This window comes from Triturus cristatus, chromosome 2_2 (assembly GCF_964204655.1).
Source record: "Triturus cristatus chromosome 2_2, aTriCri1.1, whole genome shotgun sequence".
Classification (NCBI taxonomy): Eukaryota; Metazoa; Chordata; class Amphibia; order Caudata; family Salamandridae; genus Triturus; species Triturus cristatus.
Window position 1 is genome coordinate 1,229,472,328 of NC_140582.1, and position 20,551 is coordinate 1,229,492,878.

A 20,551-nucleotide genomic window follows, 5' to 3' on the forward strand; every position below is an offset into this window, starting at 1 on the left:
GAGAGGGATCAGAGAGAGAGAGAGAGAGAGAGAGAGAGAGGTCAGAGAGAGGGGTCAGGGAAAGGGGTCAGAGAGAGGGGCCAGAGAGAGAGAAGTCAGAGAGAGGTCAAAGAGAGGGGTCAGAGAGAGGGGTCAAAGTGAGGGGTCAAAGTGAGGGGTCAGAGAGAGAGGCCAGAGAGGAAAGAGGTCGGAGAGAGAGAGGTCAAAGAGAGGGGTCAGAGAGAGCGATCAGAGAGAGGGGTCCGAGAGAGGGGCCAGAGAGAGAGGTCAGAGAGAGAGAGAGGTCAGAGAGAGAGAAGTCAGAGAGAGAGAGGGGTCAGAGAGAGCAGTCGGAGAGAGGGGCCAGAGAGAGAGAGGTCAAAGAGAGGGGTCAGCGAAAGACAGGTCAAAGAGAGGGGTCAGGGAGAGGGGTCAGAGAGAGAGGGGCCAGAGAGAGGGTCAGAGAGAGGGATCAGAGAGAGGGGTCAGAGAGAAGGGCCAGAGAGAGGGGCTAGAGAGGTGATCAGAGAGAGGAGCCAGAGAGAGGGGTCAGAGAAAAGGGTCAGAGAGAGGATCAGAGAGAGGAATCAGCGAGAGGGGTCAGAGAGAGGGGTCAGAGAAAGGGGTCAGAGAGAGGTGTCAGAGAGAGGGGTCAGAGAGAGAGGTCAGAGAAAGTAGTCAGATAGAGGGATCAGGGAGAGAGAGGTCAGAGAGAGGGCTCAGAAACAGGGATCCGAAAGAGACATCAGAGAGAGGGTCAAGAGAGAGAGATGTCATGGATAGGGGACAGAGAGAGGGGTTAAGTAGAGGGGCAGATAGAGGGGTGAGAGAGAAGGGTCAGAAAGAGACTGATGAGAGAGGGATTAGAGAGTGGGGTCAGTGAGAGGGGCCAGGGAGAGGAGTCACGAAGAGGAGTCACAGAGAGAGTGATCAGAGATCGGGGTCAGAAAGAGGGGTCAGAGAGGGGTCAGAGAGGAGTCAGAGAGATGGGTCAGAGAGAGAGGTCAGAGAGAGGGATCAGAGAGAGGGATCAGAGAGAGGGGTCAGAGAGAGGGATCAGAGAGAGGTGTCACAGAGAGGGGTCAGAGAGATGGGTCAGAGAGAGGGGTTAGATAAAGGATCAGAAAGAGGGATCAGAGAGAGGTGTCAGGGAGAGGTGTCAGAGAGAGGGGTCGGAGAAAGGTGTCAGAGAGAGGGGTCAGAGAAAGGGGTCAGGGAGAGTGGTCATGGAGAGGGGTCAGAGAGAGGTGTCAGTGAGAGAATGGCCAGAGAGATGGTCAGAGAGCGGTGTCAGAGTGAATGGGTCAGAGAGAGGTGTCAGAGAGAGGGGCCAGATAAAGGATCAGAGAGTGGGGTCAGAGAGAGTGGGCCAGAGAGAGGGGCCAGAGAGAAGGGTCAGATGGAGGAGTGAGTGGGAGGGGCTAGAGAGAGGGTCAGAGAGCAGGGTCAGAGAGAGTGGGCCAGAGAGAGGCACCAGAGGGAGAGGTCAGAGCGAGGAGCCAGAGAGATTGGTCAGTGAGAAGGGCCACAGAGAGGGGTCAGGGAGCGGTATCAGAGAGAGGGGCCAGAGAAGAAGGTCAAAGAGAGGGGTCAGTTAGTTCTTCAATGGTAACTCTCTCTACCCTTCCAAGAGGGGTGAAGGAGCGTGGTCAATTAGCCCTTTGGGGGTAACTTTCTCTTTCTCCCCCAGTGAGGTCAGGGAGAGGGATCAGTTAGCTCTTTAATGTAAAGTTTCTCTGCCCCTCCCACCTCCTTCAAAGTGGTCCGAGAGAGGGACCAATAAGCAATTAAATGGTAACTTCCTCTGCCCTTCCCACCCCAGAAGATGAGCAAACACCAACCCGCAGATCTAGGCTCCTGACCCCCCCTTCTGTGGGCGGCCGGTGATTGGCTGTCATTGGTTCAAGGGTGCGGATGCCCTGCCACAGTAAAGCAACCCACGCTCTCCTGAGTCTGAGGAAGGGTTTGAAAACCACCTTTTTCAGCTGCCACCGATGAATGGTGATTTACTTTGTGCACCACATATGTACCTGAAATAAAAATGAAATAAACACGTTTCTCAGTGACAGACTGCTGCCCTGCTGTAGAGTAGAGAGCTGGGATTATGCATCTTGATGCCTCAGAATAAAGTCTACTTGTCAACAACCGTGGAGGCCGAGACACAGCTGGACGTATATTAATAGTTTCCCTTTTTTCCAGATGATGCGCCGGCTCCTTCCTGTGTTCGTCCTCCTGCAGAGCATCCTCGGAGGAAGAAGTCTGGACTCCTGGCCAGAGAAGTGTAAACCTCAGTCTGCCCTCTACCCATCCCTGCCTCAGGAACCTGTAATGTGTGGTGTGTAATGTGTGGTGTGACCCTGAACTCTCTTCATCCTAAACTAAGCCGTGTCCAGTGCCTGTCAAGCTCCCGTATTTGAAAAGAATCTAAAAGAAAGGGTCCAGGTCTAATGAGGCCATCTCTGGGGTCTTCCAGGCCGAACCCTTTTGGTGGTCTATGGGGGATGGGGTCTTTAAAAAGTTTCCAGATGCCTCTCCTCAGGACCCTTCATCCTTAATCATCTAAATGATCTTCCCACATCCCCCTCGGGCCCAGTTGCCATCTCCTATTGACCACCTACGCAGTGCCCAGACCTACTCTTGGTAATACCTCTCCTCTCCTCGCCGGCCCAAAACCATCACAGTACGATTGCACAGTATTTCTAGAGTCTTTCCGGCTGCAAGAAATTGGCAAGATCTCACCCTGTTCCACTACTGGTCTAGTGAAAGACTGTGTGCTTGGGTGTGGACACACCATGCCGCTGACCCTCACAAGCTCCCCACACACTCCTGGCTCTCGCCAAGAGAATTGCATATCACTGGCTCAAGGCGCTGAGCTCAGTACTGTAGTGCCCACATGGCCACTCTGGCCACCTACGAGCTCTTCCCGGAGAGATGCCACCTGAGCAGGGTCTTCCACTCCACTGTCCCAAACCACTGGCATTCTGGTGCCGAAGAGTCACCAATCCAGTGCTTCATTTGTAGGATAATAATTTCCAGGGCTCTCCGCAGGAGGCCACTGCAGCTTGCACCACACATTGCCCCTGCTATGCTGCCAATTATAGTAACAATGCAACTGCTAACCATCACCCTCCTATAAGTGCGACAATTCGGACTATTTCAGGCCCCCAAAGCTATAAGACTGGCTTAGGCAGCAGGTAATAGTCATACTAAATGTGTATTGAATCAATAATTGACTATTGTAGTGGTCATCTCTAAATTGACCAGACAGCGCCACCTTGTGGCAGGTTGTCACAAGCCCCGTTTTTCACAATTTAAGAGCCGGTGCTGAGCACAGGAAACCACCGGCTCAAATTAAGCACTGCACCAATCTCAGCTCATCGAGACAGCTGCCATAACACATACGTCCAAATGCCACGTCAGCTTAATCACGTCCACACTGTCTAGTAGACACGTGCAAAGGTAAAACCCCTTAATCTCTTGTAGACCCCCGTACCAGTGAACCCGACCTACCACCATCACTCGATCTCTTGTGACCTAAAATTCAAAGAGTATGCATGTATCAGTATTTATATCGCACAAACCTACCTGGGTTGCAACTATGCGCTGCACGTTAATTGGGGTGTGGGGAGACGATACATGGTATAAACAGAGAACTTACATCTTTGAATGACATAACAGCATTACATCACACAATGGCTTTGCATTATGTACAATGTTGGGCTTATAAAGGTTAATACAAACGATATATGCAAAAACAGTTGATGGACAGAATGCAGAACACTGTCGTACATTCACCCCAGTACAGAGATCTGGGCCTAAATCCATTGTTTTCTTGCTCACGAGGTCTTTCCAGTTTGGACCCAGCCATATGCAAATCAGTCTTGATCCTGTGCCTCTTGGGACCAGTCCAGCCCGAACCACCAGGCCAGGTCCTCCCTGGACTGGAAACAAGCATCCTAGGACCGGTTTCGGGGCTTCACCCCTCTTCAGCCAGGATAGCTTGATTCCAATGGCATGGAGAGCACAGGACCCACGTCTGGGCATACCCTTCCCACTCGGGGTGACAAATGCAAAAACAACAGTTGATGGATAGAATGACATCCCAACAGGTCGCATCACAACATTTACATTCGCAGGGGATCACAGACCAACCTGCCGATTCACGACGAGTTTAAAAAAAAGTAAAACATCTTTGCGTCATCGGCATCCTCCATGAATAGCAGATTTCTGGGAGCTTCACAGAATTATTTAAGCAAAAGGAACCAAGAGCTTTTGGATAGGTCCAGCACACGTGCTCCTTTTGGAGCGTATTCCACTGGCCTGACAGATTATGAATTATCAATACTGTGTCTAAGGACCTGCACACTCTTACATTTAAGCTTTACAGAATTCCCCTACAGTGTGCGTAGAAATCTTGTGTAGGAAATGACTGTAACAACAAACAAATGATGGACGGAATGCTGACAATGCAGACATTCTCCCCCAGTCAAGAGATCTGGGTTAAATCCATTGTTCTTTTGCCCACTACACCACCCCAGTTTAGACATGGCCATATGCAAATCAGTCTTGACCCTGTGCCTCATGGGAACAGTCCAGCCCGAACTGCCAAGCCATGTCTTCCCTGGACCGGAATCAAGCATCCTAGGACCGGTTTCTGGCTATCAGCCGTCATCAGCCAGGATAGCTTGACTCCAGTGGCGTAGTGAGCACGGGTCCCACGTCTGGGAATACCCATCCCACTTAGGGCGAAAAGCGTTACAACAAACAAATGATAGACGGAATGCTGACAATGCAGACATTCTCCCCCAGTCAAGAGATCTGGGTTAAATCCATCATTCTTTTGCCCACTACACCACCCCAGTTTAGACATGGCCATATGCAAATCAGTCTTGACCCTGTGCCTCATGGGAACAGTCCAGCCCAAACTGCCAAGCCATGTCTTCCCTGGACCGGAATCAAGCATCCTAGGACCGGTTTCTGGCTATCAGCCGTCATCAGCCAGGATAGCTTGACTCCAGTGGCGTAGTGAGCACGGGTCCCACGTCTGGGAATACCCATCCCACTTAGGGCGAAAAGCGTTACAACAAACAAATGATGGACGGAATGCTGACAATGCAGACATTCTCCCCCAGTCAAGAGATCTGGGTTAAATCCATCGTTCTTTTGCCCACTACACCACCCCAGTTTAGACATGGCCATATGCAAATCAGTCTTGACCCTGTGCCTCATGGGAACAGTCCAGCCCGAACTGCCAAGCCATGTCTTCCCTGGACCGGAATCAAGCATCCTAGGACCGGTTTCTGGCTATCAGCCGTCATCAGCCAGGATAGCTTGACTCCAGTGGCGTAGTGAGCACGGGTCCCATGTCTGGGAATACCCATCCCACTTAGGGCGAAAAGCGTTACAACAAACAAATGATGGACGGAATGCTGACAATGCAGACATTCTCCCCCAGTCAAGAGATCTGGGTTAAATCCATCGTTCTTTTGCCCACTACACCACCCCAGTTTAGACATGGCCATATGCAAATCAGTCTTGACCCTGTGCCTCATGGGAACAGTCCAGCCCGAACTTCCAAGCCATGTCTTCCCTGGACCGGAATCAAGCATCCTAGGACCGGTTTCTGGCTATCAGCCGTCATCAGCCAGGATAGCTTGACTCCAGTGGCGTAGTGAGCACGGGTCCCACGTCTGGGAATACCCATCCCACTTAGGGCGAAAAGCGTTACAACAAACAAATGATGGACGGAATGCTGACAATGCAGACATTCTCCCCCAGTCAAGAGATCTGGGTTAAATCCATCGTTCTTTTGCCCACTACACCACCCCAGTTTAGACATGGCCATATGCAAATCAGTCTTGACCCTGTGCTTCATGGGAACAGTCCAGCCCGAACTGCCAAGCCATGTCTTCCCTCGACCGGAATCAAGCATCCTAGGACCGGTTTCTGGCTATCAGCCGTCATCAGCCAGGATAGCTTGACTCCAGTGGCGTAGTGAGCACGGGTCCCACGTCTGGGAATACCCATCCCACTTAGGGCGAAAAGCGTTACAACAAACAAATGATGGACGGAATGCTGACAATGCAGACATTCTCCCCCAGTCAAGAGATCTGGGTTAAATCCATCGTTCTTTTGCCCACTACACCACCCCAGTTTAGACATGGCCATATGCAAATCAGTCTTGACCCTGTGCCTCATGGGAACAGTCCAGCCCGAACTGCCAAGCCATGTCTTCCCTGGACCGGAATCAAGCATCCTAGGACCGGTTTCTGGCTATCAGCCGTCATCTGCCAGGATAGCTTGACTCCAGTGGCGTAGTGAGCACGGGTCCCACGTCTGGGAATACCCATCCCACTTAGGGCGAAAAGCGTTACAACAAACAAATGATGGACGGAATGCTGACAATGCAGACATTCTCCCCCAGTCAAGAGATCTGGGTTAAATCCATCGTTCTTTTGCCCACTGCACCACCCCAGTTTAGACATGGCCATATGCAAATCAGTCTTGACCCTGTGCCTCATGGGAACAGTCCAGCCCGAAATGCCAAGCCATGTCTTCCCTGGACCGGAATCAAGCATCCTAGGACCGGTTTCTGGCTATCAGCCGTCATCAGCCAGGATAGCTTGACTCCAGTGGCGTAGTGAGCACGGGTCCCACGTCTGGGAATACCCATCCCACTTAGGGCAAAAAGCGTTACAACAAACAAATGATGGACGGAATGCTGACAATGCAGACATTCTCCCCCAGTCAAGAGATCTGGGTTAAATCCATCGTTCTTTTGCCCACTACACCACCCCAGTTTAGACATGGCCATATGCAAATCAGTCTTGACCCTGTGCCTCATGGGAACAGTCCAGCCCGAACTGCCAAGCCATGTCTTCCCTGGACCGGAATCAAGCATCCTAGGACCGGTTTCTGGCTATCAGCCGTCATCAGCCAGGATAGCTTGACTCCAGTGGCGTAGTGAGCACGGGTCCCACGTCTGGGAATACCCATCCCACTTAGGGCGAAAAGCGTTACAACAAACAAATGATGGACGGAATGCTGACAATGCAGACATTCTCCCCCAGTCAAGAGATCTGGGTTAAATCCATCGTTCTTTTGCCCACTACACCACCCCAGTTTAGACATGGCCATATGCAAATCAGTCTTGACCCTGTGCCTCATGGGAACAGTCCAGCCCGAACTGCCAAGCCATGTCTTCCCTGGACCGGAATCAAGCATCCTAGGACCGGTTTCTGGCTATCAGCCGTCATCAGCCAGGATAGCTTGACTCCAGTGGCGTAGTGAGCACGGGTCCCACGTCTGGGAATACCCATCCCACTTAGGGCGAAAAGCGTTACAACAAACAAATGATGGACGGAATGCTGACAATGCAGACATTCTCCCCCAGTCAAGAGATCTGGGTTAAATCCATCGTTCTTTTGCCCACTACACCACCCCAGTTTAGACATGGCCATATGCAAATCAGTCTTGATCCTGTGCCTCATGGGAACAGTCCAGCCCGAACTGCCAAGCCATGTCTTCCCTGGACCGGAATCAAACATCCTAGGACCGGTTTCTGGCTATCAGCCGTCATCAGCCAGGATAGCTTGACTCCAGTGGCGTAGTGAGCACGGGTCCCACGTCTGGGAATACCCATCCCACTTAGGGCGAAAAGCGTTACAACAAACAAATGATGGACGGAATGCTGACAATGCAGACATTCTCCCCCAGTCAAGAGATCTGGGTTAAATCCATCGTTCTTTTGCCCACTACACCACCCCAGTTTAGACATGGCCATATGCAAATCAGTCTTGACCCTGTGCCTCATGGGAACAGTCCAGCCCGAACTGCCAAGCCATGTCTTCCCTGGACCGGAATCAAGCATCCTAGGACCGGTTTCTGGCTATCAGCCGTCATCAGCCAGGATAGCTTGACTCCAGTGGCGTAGTGAGCACGGGTCCCACGTCTGGGAATACCCATCCCACTTAGGGCGAAAAGCGTTACAACAAACAAATGATGGACGGAATGCTGACAATGCAGACATTCTCCCCCAGTCAAGAGATCTGGGTTAAATCCATCGTTCTTTTGCCCACTACACCACCCCAGTTTAGACATGGCCATATGCAAATCAGTCTTGACCCTGTGCCTCATGGGAACGGTCCAGCCCGAACTGCCAAGCCATGTCTTCCCTGGACCGGAATCAAGCATCCTAGGACCGGTTTCTGGCTATCAGCCGACATCAGCCAGGATAGCTTGACTCCAGTGGCGTAGTGAGCACGGGTCCCACGTCTGGGAATACCCATCCCACTTAGGGCGAAAAGCGTTACAACAAACAAATGATGGACGGAATGCTGACAATGCAGACATTCTCCCCCAGTCAAGAGATCTGGGTTAAATCCATCGTTCTTTTGCCCACTACACCACCCCAGTTTAGACATGGCCATATGTAAATCAGTCTTGACCCTGTGCCTCATGGGAACAGTCCAGCCCGAACTGCCAAGCCATGTCTTCCCTGGACTGGAATCAAGCATCCTAGGACCGGTTTCTGGCTATCAGCCGTCATCAGCCAGGATAGCTTGACTCCAGTGGCGTAGTGAGCACGGGTCCCACGTCTGGGAATACCCATCCCACTTAGGGCGAAAAGCGTTACAACAAACAAATGATGGACGGAATGCTGACAATGCAGACATTCTCCCCCAGTCAAGAGATCTGGGTTAAATCCATCCTTCTTTTACCCACTACACCACCCCAGTTTAGACATGGCCATATGCAAATCAGTCTTGACCCTGTGCCTCATGGGAACAGTCCAGCCCGAACTGCCAAGCCATGTCTTCCCTGGACCGGAATCAAGCATCCTAGGACCGGTTTCTGGCTATCAGCCGTCATCAGCCAGGATAGCTTGACTCCAGTGGCGTAGTGAGCACGGGTCCCACGTCTGGGAATACCCATCCCACTTAGGGCGAAAAGCGTTACAACAAACAAATGATGGACGGAATGCTGACAATGCAGACATTCTCCCCCAGTCAAGAGATCTGGGTTAAATCCATCGTTCTTTTGCCCACTACGCCACCCCAGTTTAGACATGGCCATATGCAAATCAGTCTTGACCCTGTGCCTCATGGGAACAGTCCAGCCCGAACTGCCAAGCCATGTCTTCCCTGGACCGGAATCAAGCATCCTAGGACCGGTTTCTGGCTATCAGCCGTCATCAGCCAGGATAGCTTGACTCCAGTGGCGTAGTGAGCACGGGTCCCACGTCTGGGAATACCCATCCCACTTAGGGCGAAAAGCGTTACAACAAACAAATGATGGACGGAATGCTGACAATGCAGACATTCTCCCCCAGTCAAGAGATCTGGGTTAAATCCATCGTTCTTTTACCCACTACACCACCCCAGTTTAGACATGGCCATATGCAAATCAGTCTTGACCCTGTGCCTCATGGGAACAGTCCAGCCCGAACTGCCAAGCCATGTCTTCCCTGGACCGGAATCAAGCATCCTACGACCGGTTTCTGGCTATCAGCCGTCATCAGCCAGGATAGCTTGACTCCAGTGGCGTAGTGAGCACGGGTCCCACGTCTGGGAATACCCATCCCACTTAGGGCGAAAAGCGTTACAACAAACAAATGATGGACGGAATGCTGACAATGCAGACATTCTCCCCCAGTCAAGAGATCTGGGTTAAATCCATCGTTCTTTTGCCCACTGCGCCACCCCAGTTTAGACATGGCCATATGCAAATCAGTCTTGACCCTGTGCCTCATGGGAACAGTCCAGCCCGAACTGCCAAGCCATGTCTTCCCTGGACCGGAATCAAGCATCCTAGGACCGGTTTCTGGCTATCAGCCGTCATCAGCCAGGATAGCTTGACTCCAGCACCTCCCCTCACACTCATGTGCTGCTCACCAACTCATGCTCACACACCTGCTGGACCATCGTTCCAGGCTCTGTGTGCATAGTGCCTAGAGGTGAAGCACTATCAGCATGCATGGCTGTGCTAGGGACATAGTGTTGTGTTATGTGTATTTGTAAAGCACACTGTCACCGATGAAAGTATACTGGTGCTGAGCAGGCGTGTGCGCCTAGCCCTGACTAGGGGAGGTTTGTTAATCGAAAAGCCAGGTCTTTAGCTTCTTGCAGAATTGAAGAAGCGAGGAGGCGGCTCTGATGTGGAGAGGGAGGTCGTGACCACAATGCAATCATAAAAAACAGAGCCACTGCAGCAGAAACAAATTATTCATTCATATGAAACAGAGACAGTTTTTTTTAGAAATGGACTAATGGCCCCAAGGGTTTTATTTGGAGACTGTGGACCTCATTTACAACAATTTGACAAAGGGCAGCGCTGTACGACACTTTGCTGTGCTACCCTGAGTCAAAAGAAAAGGGCAGGAATGCAATACCAATGGGATACCGTGCATTTCTGTCCTCTTACACAGATGGCTGCCTAGTGCCAATGCAGGCACCCTTGCATCATTGTGCAAGGGTGCCTGCGTTGCAATCAAGTTGTTTTTGTGCATGAAGGCACACTTTCCTGCACAAAAACAAGGGTCACGCCACCCCTGGGGAGGCACAGGGTTTTTGACGCATTCCCAGATTTAAGCTTTGTTCTGAATCTGGGAATGTGGCAGAAACCATGGGCGTTGTGTGGGCACGCCTCCCCGAGGCAGTGCGAGGCAACACAGCGGCTTGAGCGGTACCATAGTTACGAAGCCGTGGAAAGGAAAGCAGGGTGGCTTTCCATGGCCTTATAGATATGATTGAGAGGCCTGCGCCACTGGAGCATCATTAAAAGTGACGCTACGGCTGTGCAAGCCTCTTGTAAGCGAGGCCCTGTGTTCACGTGACGTTTCCTGGAGAAGCGCTACATGTGGGAGCGGATCCAGCCGTGGCCGAGCCGCCAATATTGGAAGAATATTCCACCTGTGGATTCTGCTGTGGATTCAGAATTTACTAAATAAAATCTGAAGACTACTGATCCATGCCAACTCTAAATAGGGTATAAAATCCCTGTAGTTCAGCGCCAGGCCCTCTGCGCAGGGTCATTCGCCATGGGGTTTTTGGAGATGGATATCACATATGTTTTGAAACTGGGCAGCATTTTCTGAAAGTCTGTCAGTCCATCCCTGCTAACCCTTCATACAATCAATATGGTGATGCATCTGTAGTCCTGTGTGGAGAATCAGGTCTCCTGCGAGGATTTCCAGAGCCGCAGTATCCCCTTCAGCCCTGTGACAGGCCTTGTTGAGGCCATTTGTTGCAGCTTCAGGCCCTCTTCTAGCCCTCTGTGGTGGAGCTGTAAGACTGTAGACAGTGTGGTGATGGAGCACCAATCCCTGCTGTGTTTGAAGCTAACTCCTTCTTTTCTTGCAGCTGTCGCTGTCCCTCGTGACTCTGCTGTCAGCCTGCAATGCGGAAGTGGCCTTCAAGACATCAAATGGACAGACCCAAATGGCAAAGTTAAAGCACCTGGTGCCACCTCTCTGCGGTTCACAGAAGTGGACTATCCGGATGCAGGACTCTACACCTGCTGGTCAGGTGGTGAGGTGGTCACCTCCACCTACCTGTTCATTGATGTCTCAAGTGAGTGTCTGCTTCAGTCTCTCCACCCTGTGAGTTCTCATGAGAGGCGTCCTGGTATGAGTGTGGGTTCAAGTACAGCTCCAATGGCGGCTTCCTCCGGTGGAGACCCACAGTCTGGGAGGATCTCGAGTGTTAGACACAACCGTCCATCTTTCTATCTCTCTATCTACATTCCTTCCTTTCACCTGCCTCTCCATTTATGTGTCTCATGTCTATCTATCGTACCATCCATCCACGCCCTCTTACTTTCAGGAACATGAAAAAACGCTGCCCAACTGTGATACATCTATTCACTCACCCATTCACCCGCTGATGAATGTATCTATATTCATTCCCTCCACAAAATAGTGCAATGACTCCCCATGGTTTCATCAGTGCATCTTAGCATTAGAAACATATAGGGTCCCTTCCTATAACATGTCATTGGAAAATAGCCTGCCTGACCGTCTGTTTGTCACCATTCATCCATCCATCCATTTCCAATGTTGTGTCTAACATTCATCTTTCTTGTGCAGGACTTCATACGACCTCTCCCATCTCCTGCATCGCAGACTCCTATCTCCACAGCAGGCTCCGGTGCAACTGGACACAGACTTTACACGAAATGCCAGACCTGATCAGAGCCCGAGCTGGACGAGGGTGGGTGCTTTCTGTTTACTTCCCTGTTAAAATTGTTTAAACAAGGCAATTTGCAGAGTGCAGGTAAATTTGGAGCAATGTCCAGGTTAGAACAGTTACCAGAGCATGATTGTTTGCTGACAGCACCAGCAGGAGACTGAATCTGACTGATCTTGGCTGGGGTGTTTGCTGACAGCATCAGTGGCAGCCTGTATCTGACTGATCTTGGCTGGAGTGTTTGCTGACAGCAGCAGACTGTATCTGACTGATCTTGGCTGGGGTGTTTGCCGACAGCACCAGCAGCAGACTGAATCTGACTGATCTTTGCTGGGGTGATTGCTGACCGTAGGAGACTGGATCTGACTGATCTTGGCGAGGGTGTTTGCTGACAACACCAGCAGAAGACTGTATCTGACTGATCTTGGCAGGGATGTTTGTTAACAGCACCAGTAGGAGAATGTATCAAACTGAATCTGACTGATCTTGGCTGGGGTGATTGGCAAAACCACCAGCAGGAGACTTTATCTGACGGATCTTGACTAGGGTGATTGCTGACAGCAGCAGAGTGAATCTGACTGATCTTGGCTGGGGTGTTTGCTGACAGCAGCAGACTGAATCTGACTGATCTTGGCTGGGGTGATTGCTGACAGCACCAGCAGCAGATTGTATCTGACTGTTCTTTGCTGGGGTATTTGCTGACAGCAGCAGACTGTATTTGACTGATCTTGGCTGGGGTGATTGCTGACAGCACCAGCAGCAGACTGTATCTGACTGATCTTGGCTGGGGTGATTGCTGACAGCACCGGCAGCAGACTGTATCTGACTGATCTTGACTGGGGTGATGGCTGACAGCACCAGCAGCAGACTGTATCTGACTGATCTTTGCTGGGGTATTTGCTGACAGCAGCAGACTGTATCTGACTGATCTTGGCTGGGGTGATTGCTGACAGCAGCAGACTGTATCTGACTGATCTTGGCTGGGGTGATTGCTGACAGCACCAGCAGCAGATTGTATCTGACTGTTCTTTGCTGGGGTATTTGCTGACAGCAGCAGACTGTATTTGACTGATCTTGGCTGGGGTGATTGCTGACAGCACCAGCAGCAGACTGTATCTGACTGATCTTGGATGGGGTGACTGTATCTGACTGATCTTGGCTGGGGTGATTGCTGACAGCACCAGCAGCAGACTGTATCTGACTGATCTTGGCTGGGGTGAATGCTGACAGCACCGGCAGCAGACTGTATCTGACTGATCTTGACTGGGGTGATTGCTGACAGCACCAGCAGCAGACTGTATCCGACTGATCTTTGCTGGGGTATTTGCTGACAGCAGCAGACTGTATCTGACTGATCTTGGCTGGGGTATTTGCTGACAGCAGCAGACTGTATCTGACTGATCTTGGCTGGGGTGATTGCTGACAGCAGCAGACTGTATCTGACTGATCTTGGCTGGGGTGATTGCTGACAGCAGCAGACTGTGTGACTGATCTTGTCCGGTTACTTACTGCTATGTTCATTGCTCTAAGCTAAGTTGTTGACTTTCCAATCACAGCTCTTAACTGTGTGAGCAAAGGCTCCTGTTACCACAATAATCACCAAGTAAAAAAAAAATTGGTTTCACACCCCTCCAATATGGTCGACTTCCTTTCCTGTCACATGATGACATAAAGAGAACGCACACTAACCTGACATCCTGTATAGTCAAGCTACTATAAATACTTGAAACCGATAACCCTACAGGGCGGGAGGGATGGGACACCTGGACCATGACGGGGAAGGCCAGGACTCAAAGTAATGAAGATTACCAGGAAGTAACCAGCCCTTACCTCCTCGCCTGCCTCTCCCATCATAGTCCGTACTCTATGAGCTGATAGCCAAGAAAACCAACACAATGAAGACGACACTTCAAATGTAATACAGAAACATTAGTATCTACAGGAATTATTCTCTAATCAGCTTAACGCACAAGAACCAAAAACGCCAGAAGTCTTTCCCCCAGTACAAGCCTATACCGATCCATAAATGTTTGAGGGTTGACCATGTTGCTGCATTTCATATCTCTAGCATTGATGCTTCTTTCACAGCTGCCTAGGAGGCCGTCTACCTCTTGTTGACCTCCCCACAATTAGATCTGGCAAAGATTTTCTCTGAGTCTCATTTGCTGTAATAACGTTTCAATCACTTACTCAAGGTAGCACCTGATGGTTTCAAACCTTGACCCTTGTCCCTTGACCTGCAATCCCAAAAGTTACAAACAAAGAATCACCTTTTCTTTTTTTTGAAAAATGTTATTGTGCAGAGAAAAGGTTACAAGCACGGGCCTACAACCGCCAGGGCCGGCCGCTAGTAGTTAAAGTGATCAAGCAGTTCAAAAAACAATGACTGGCCCATAGGGGCTCCGCTATATTACAGAAGATCAGACTGCACATAAGGGAAGTCAGGATACACCCTTTTAACATACATAACAACAAAAATAAAGAAAAACAAAAAGCAAGGCGAAACGACATGAAATGGGCGTCGAACCACAGCCGGGGGACTCCACACCCGACCACCCGAGGGCGGTCAATAAAAGGAGGCCTGAGAGGGAGGGGGGGGCCACGGGAGAACCAAATCTGTACTCAGATGTACGAGATAAGCAAGGAACCCTCAAGGATCAGGGGGACGAGGCAACCCCAGACGTATCCACCAGGGGGGGAGCACAGATAGACCCGCGATACACGTTCCACTGCCCCCAAATTCTACCCCATGCCCCCGGTTTACCACGAGCCACATACACAGTTTTCTCCCTGAACATGCACCAGTCCATGTTCTCCTTCCATACGGACACGGTGGGAGGCCGTTGGGAACCCCAAAGCTGCGCTATATCTCTCTTTGCGATCATGTTCCCCAAGGCCGCCCACCGAGCCTGAGCCGCATTATAGTCGTTGGGCTCCCATACATTCAGAACACAGCGACGCACCTCCGGCAGCAGAGCGACCCCAGTGACTCGTCTCATAACATCATGCACCCGGCGCCAATATTCCGCCACCTCGCGGCACTCCCATAGGATGTGGAGAAAAGTGGCACTGAGCCCGCAGCCACGCTTACAGAGCCCGTCGTCAGAAAACCCCATCGAGACCAAGCGGGGGCCCGTCACATAAACACGATGGAGAATTTTAAGCTGGACCAGACGGAGACGGGCCGGGATGGCCACCTCCTTAGGGGATGACAGTGCAGTCTGCCAGTCCTCGTCGTCCAATTCCACCCCATCTCCCGTCCATGCCTCCCGAAGACGCACCAAGAGGTCAGCCCGATTATTTATCAGTTTTTTGTAAATCAGAGAGATAGTACTGTCGGGGACGTGACCGTCGAGTATGCGGTCCTCGAGAGGCGAAGAAGCAGGGACCGTGGTCCCCTCCCCAAAGACCGAGAGCAGGGCATGCCGAACCTGTGCATAACGGAAGAACTCTCTTTCACTAAGCTCGTGTTCGCTCTGGAGCGCCGCAAAGGATTTAACTGCTCCTTTAACCCATAAGTCCCCCACTCTGCTGATGCCGATCGTGTCCCAGTGTTCGAAGCCTTTCGTTGTCCAGAGGCTTCCCAAGCGTTCTGAGGCGAATAAAGGAGTAGCACACGTTAAACGCTCACTCCAGCCCATCGCTACGTTCGCCGCCTTCCACACACGTACCGCAATCCTAGTAGGGCCCGTGAGGGTCCTACCAGCGGATCGAGAGTAGAGCGCTCTATTATAGTTACCGCCGGGAAGCAGGAATTTATCCATCTCATATGCCGGGTTCAAACCAGGAGCGTACGTAGCATGGTTAATGGCAGACAGCTGGGAGGCCCAATAGTACCGTCTAATATCAGGAAGCGCGATGCCCCCGTCATACCAGGGGAGAGTCAGCTTTGCCAAAGCGATACGCGCTCGCCCGTCCCAAACCAGTCTCCTCTGCAAACTCTCCACTTCCCTAAAGTAGGCCGCCGGAATGACATCGAAGGAGTTCTGGAGTGCATAAAGAAATCTGGAAGGGACTTCATTTTAAACAGCGTCGCGCGACCAAGTGGAGACAAGGGCAACTTACACCACCGGGCCGTATCCACCCTCAAACGCCAGAGTGGAGACAGGAGATTCTGCTCATAGCGGACCGCCGGATCCAACGACACGTACACCCCCAGGTATTTAAAGCCGGACTGAGATATTTGGAGCGGAAGCCGAGACGGCAAGAGAGGAAGGCCACCAGAGATAGGATACACGCAAGATTTGGACCAATTAATTATCAGACCCGAGTTTCTCCCGAAGGAAGTAAGGACATCAAAAAGAACATTGAGCGACTTCCGCGGCGAGGTGAGGTACAAGAGAATATCATCCGCGTACAACGAGACCCGATCCTCGAAGCCCGGGGCCCACCGGAGCCCCCTGATCGAGGGCTCCCAACGGAGCCAGCCAGCGAGCGGTTCCAAGGCGAGAGCAAAGAGCAGAGGGGACAACGGGCACCCCTGCCTAGTACCCCTCCCGAGAGCGAAAGGCCGAGAAACCCGCCCATTGACAACGACCTGAGCCATTGGTCCAGCATACAGAAGCTTCACCCAGCTAAGAAATCCCTCCCCAAAGCCAAACTTCGCCAAGACGGCCCAAAGGAATGGCCACTCAATGGTATCAAAGGCCATCGTGGCGTCTAAGGAAACCAATATGGCCGGTTCAGAGAAGTACTCCGCCCTAGCGAGGACGCCGTGCAGACGCCGTAAGTTGAGGGCGGTATTACGATGAGGGATGAAGCCGCATTGATCCGGATGTATCAAGTCACATATGACGCTCAGCATGCGATTAGCGAGGACCTTAGCAAGGATTTTGGGTTTGGCATTTAGTAGGGAAATAGGCCTATATGAGGCACAGCGGTCACGTGGCTTACCATCCTTGGGAATCACCACTATAGTAGCCAGACGCTGGTCGTCGGGAAGGGAACCCCTCTCGAGCGACTCCTGAAACATACGACGGAGGAAAGGCGCGATTTTATCCGGGCGTAATTTATATAGTTCAATCGGCAGGCCATTGGGGCCCATAGCTTTGCCCGAGCGAAGGGAGCGAATCGCAGTAGCAATCTCTTCGACAGACAAAGGGGCATCCATCAGCTCGCGGTCCTCGACGGATAAGCCGGGCAGGGCAATATCCCGCAGCAGAAGACGAGAGTCGTCCTCATCTCTATCAGACACCGGGGAGTACACTGCCCGGAGGTGTTCAGCAAAACACTCCACAATCTCACCAGGCTCAGTCACACACACTCCATCCGAAACCCGAAGCTCCGGGACCACACGATTCATTCTCTCCTTCTTATCCAACCAGGCAATCAGTTTACCCGCCTTGTCTCCGGCATCATACAACCTACCCTGCTGCTCCCTATACATGGTCTTGGCAGCGTCAGTAACAAGAGACTTATATTCAAACTGCTTAAGGCTGAGGGCATGCAGCCCATCCGGAGTGACACCCGCCTCCAAGGCTGCCTCCAGCCCCGATATTTCAGTCTCCAGAGTCACCACCGCCTCATTCTTAACCCTCTTAGCATCCACTATCTGGGACAGGGCATGCCCGCGGAGCACTGCTTTGAAAGCTTCCCACAGGGACACTGAGGACAACACCGACCCATCATTCTCAAGAAAATATTGATCAATCGACTTAACCAGGCTATCACGGATCTTGGGGTCTCGCAGGTACCAAGGGTTAATAGGAGCGATCCGCCCAGCGGACCGCGTCCCAGTGTCAAAAAGCAACCACAGTGGGGAATGATCAGAGATACCCCGGGCCAGGTGTTTAACCTCTCGAATCCGGGCAGTCTGGGCCGCGGGCATAAGAAAATAATCCAATCTGGAGAGACTCCCATGGGCCCCAGAGTGAAATGTGTACTGACACTGTGTCGGATGCATTAACCTCCAACAATCCACCAGACCGAAGGTCTCCAAGAGTCCGCCGAGCCACGCCTGGGCAGCAGGGAGGGCCCTGGGCGGGTGGCGATCCAGGTCACCAGAGACAACCGAATTAAAATCCCCACCCATAAGCAAAAGACTGTCAGGAAGCCCAAGCAGCATACGACCCAAGTCTGAGAAGGTGGAGTTCTGGAGGCCCGGGGGAACATAGACCGAGATCAAGGAGATGGACTGCCCCTCCCACCTCCCAGTCAGAGCCACATAGCGCCCTCTATCGTCTAGGACTACCCTGGTGATCTCTAACAGAAGTGAAGATCGTAGGAGAATGCCTACCCCTCTAGAACCAGTGGTGAAACCAGAATGGGCCACGAGTCGGTATCCCCCCCTGTTCATGGCATGACAAACATTACCAACCAGATGCGTCTCCTGTAAGAACACCACATCAGGAGTCAGACGACGCAAATATTGCAGCACAACACCCCGTTTGATACGGTCCCCCAATCCGTTGACGTTCCAAGACATCAATCTCAACCCGTCCCCCCCCATCCCCTCCAGTAGATCAAGGGTCCCCTAGCAAATAGCGCAACACCCGAAAATGAACCATAGCCAATACCTCGCCTTGAGAACAAAAAACACAAATCCAAACAACCCCATCCACCCGCCAACCCCCCCCCCCGAATCCAACTCCCCCCACCCTGCACCCCTGCGGTCCAAGAAACCACCCCAACTTGCAGTGTGCCTGTCGCCCTACAATCCCCATTCTACGAAAAGACCCCAGAGGAGGAGAGGGACCCGTCCCCGCCCGCCCCCCACACAGATCAGAATGAAACAAAATGCACAAAAGAAGTAGAACCCAGCCGAACAATACAAAATGGCAAAGTCAAGGACCAAAAGTCACTCCGAAGGAGACCCGCCACCCTCGGTACCGGCAGAAGGCCCAGGCCGGTCACCCCGGTCCGGCAGCGAATCCAGCCAGTCACTCACAGTCGCAGGAGAGTCAAAAAAGGTAGTCCGATCTTCATATTCCACTCGGAGCCTAGCAGGAAAAAGCATAGAGTACTTGAGACCCAGGTCCCGGAGACGACGCTTCACCCCCTGGAAGCCCATCCGCTGTTTCTGGACAAGTTGGGTGAAGTCCGGGAAAAAGTTAATGGACGAGTTCTCATATCGGACCGGGCCATGGACCCGTGAGGCCTGCAGAATCGCATCTCGGTCTCTGTAATGAAAAAGTTTCGCAACAATAGGCCTCGGGGGGGCCCCCGGTCGCGGCCGACCACCCGGAACTCGATGGGCCCGCTCCACGGCAAAGAACTTACTCAGGCCAGCGGGGGCAAGCTGTTCGAGGATGAGCTCCTCAACCATGAGATCAACCGGGCGGTTGTCGGAAGTCTCCGGAACACCTATGACGCGGATGTTATTGCGTCGAGCCCGTCCCTCGAAGTCCTCCAGCCGCCGGGCCATCAGATCGTTGGGCGACTTGAGGTCGCCGAGAGTAGTCTGCAGGTCCGACACGTCCGCACCAAGGGAGGACGTCCGCACATCCAGCGATTGAACCCTCTCGTTGGTCTTAGAGAGATCCGCCCGAATTAGCGTCACATCAATGGCCACCGTGTCGATTTTGCGGGCCAAGGCCTCGTACTGCGTAGCGATGGTCTCCCTGATGCCATTAATGGCGCCCATGATGTCCTGCAGGGACAGATCCGGAGGAACGGACGGGCCACCACCGGCATCATCCGGGGGGACACTGGCCGTCCCGGGGGACCCTTTACCTTGAGTGTAGCGGTCCATGTTGTTAGTCTGGACCGGTCCCCCACGTAGGGATGTCTTGGTCTTACGCCTCTCGGGGTCTCCCTTGCCTCCCATGAGAACCACGCTCGCCGAAGGGGGCCACCGAGTAAGCGTCGAAGGGGCACAGGCCAAGCAGACACGGGCCGCACCAGAGGCCGCGATGTGGCGGAGCGAGGGGACCACAGTCTATGGGCACACTGGTAGCAGGCGGAGACACAGGCATCAAGCGAAGGCCAAATGAAAGCCCAGCCGCACCAAGCAATTCCACTGTCCAGCCCCTCAGAGATCCAAAAGTGAAACCGAAAGTGATGGGGCGGCCACTGGCACAGCCCCGCTGCCGTTGTTGTTCAACTACGCCCCGGCTCCACAGTTCACCTGCGCACCGGGCACAGCCATCGGTTGGGCCTCAAAATTTCAAACCACCATAGATCAGGATTCCCAGGTCCGATTTGGTTTCCGAAAGGAGTTTAGTGTTCAGCCAAGATTCGTCTTCCAGATTCCATCAACCAAGTCAGGATAAAGTCAGGATAAATTCCGAGGAGCAGCGAGGGTCCGGGGAGCCCTGTGCTCACGCGACCATCTTGGATGCGCGCTAGGCTCCTCCTTCGAATCACCTTTTCTTAATGACTCTGTCCTTCAACACAGGGAGTGGAGAAAAGGCAAGCAGAAGCAAACTGGGATAACTGAAAGACAGTGC

The 20,551-nt window shown here is 52.3% G+C and overlaps 1 protein-coding gene across 1 annotated transcript in view; it reads left to right on the plus strand.

Moving 5' to 3' along the window:
• LOC146863459 (interleukin-12 subunit beta-like) overlaps window positions 1–20,551 on the plus strand; it is a 72,685-nt gene that overhangs the window by 7,653 nt on the left and 44,481 nt on the right. Inside the window, exons 2-4 of the mRNA XM_085643176.1 lie at window positions 2,179–2,314; window positions 11,340–11,549; window positions 12,065–12,188. Of these exons, the coding sequence (XP_085499302.1) occupies window positions 2,179–2,314; window positions 11,340–11,549; window positions 12,065–12,188 (470 nt within the window). The remainder of the gene's footprint in view (window positions 1–2,178; window positions 2,315–11,339; window positions 11,550–12,064; window positions 12,189–20,551) is intronic.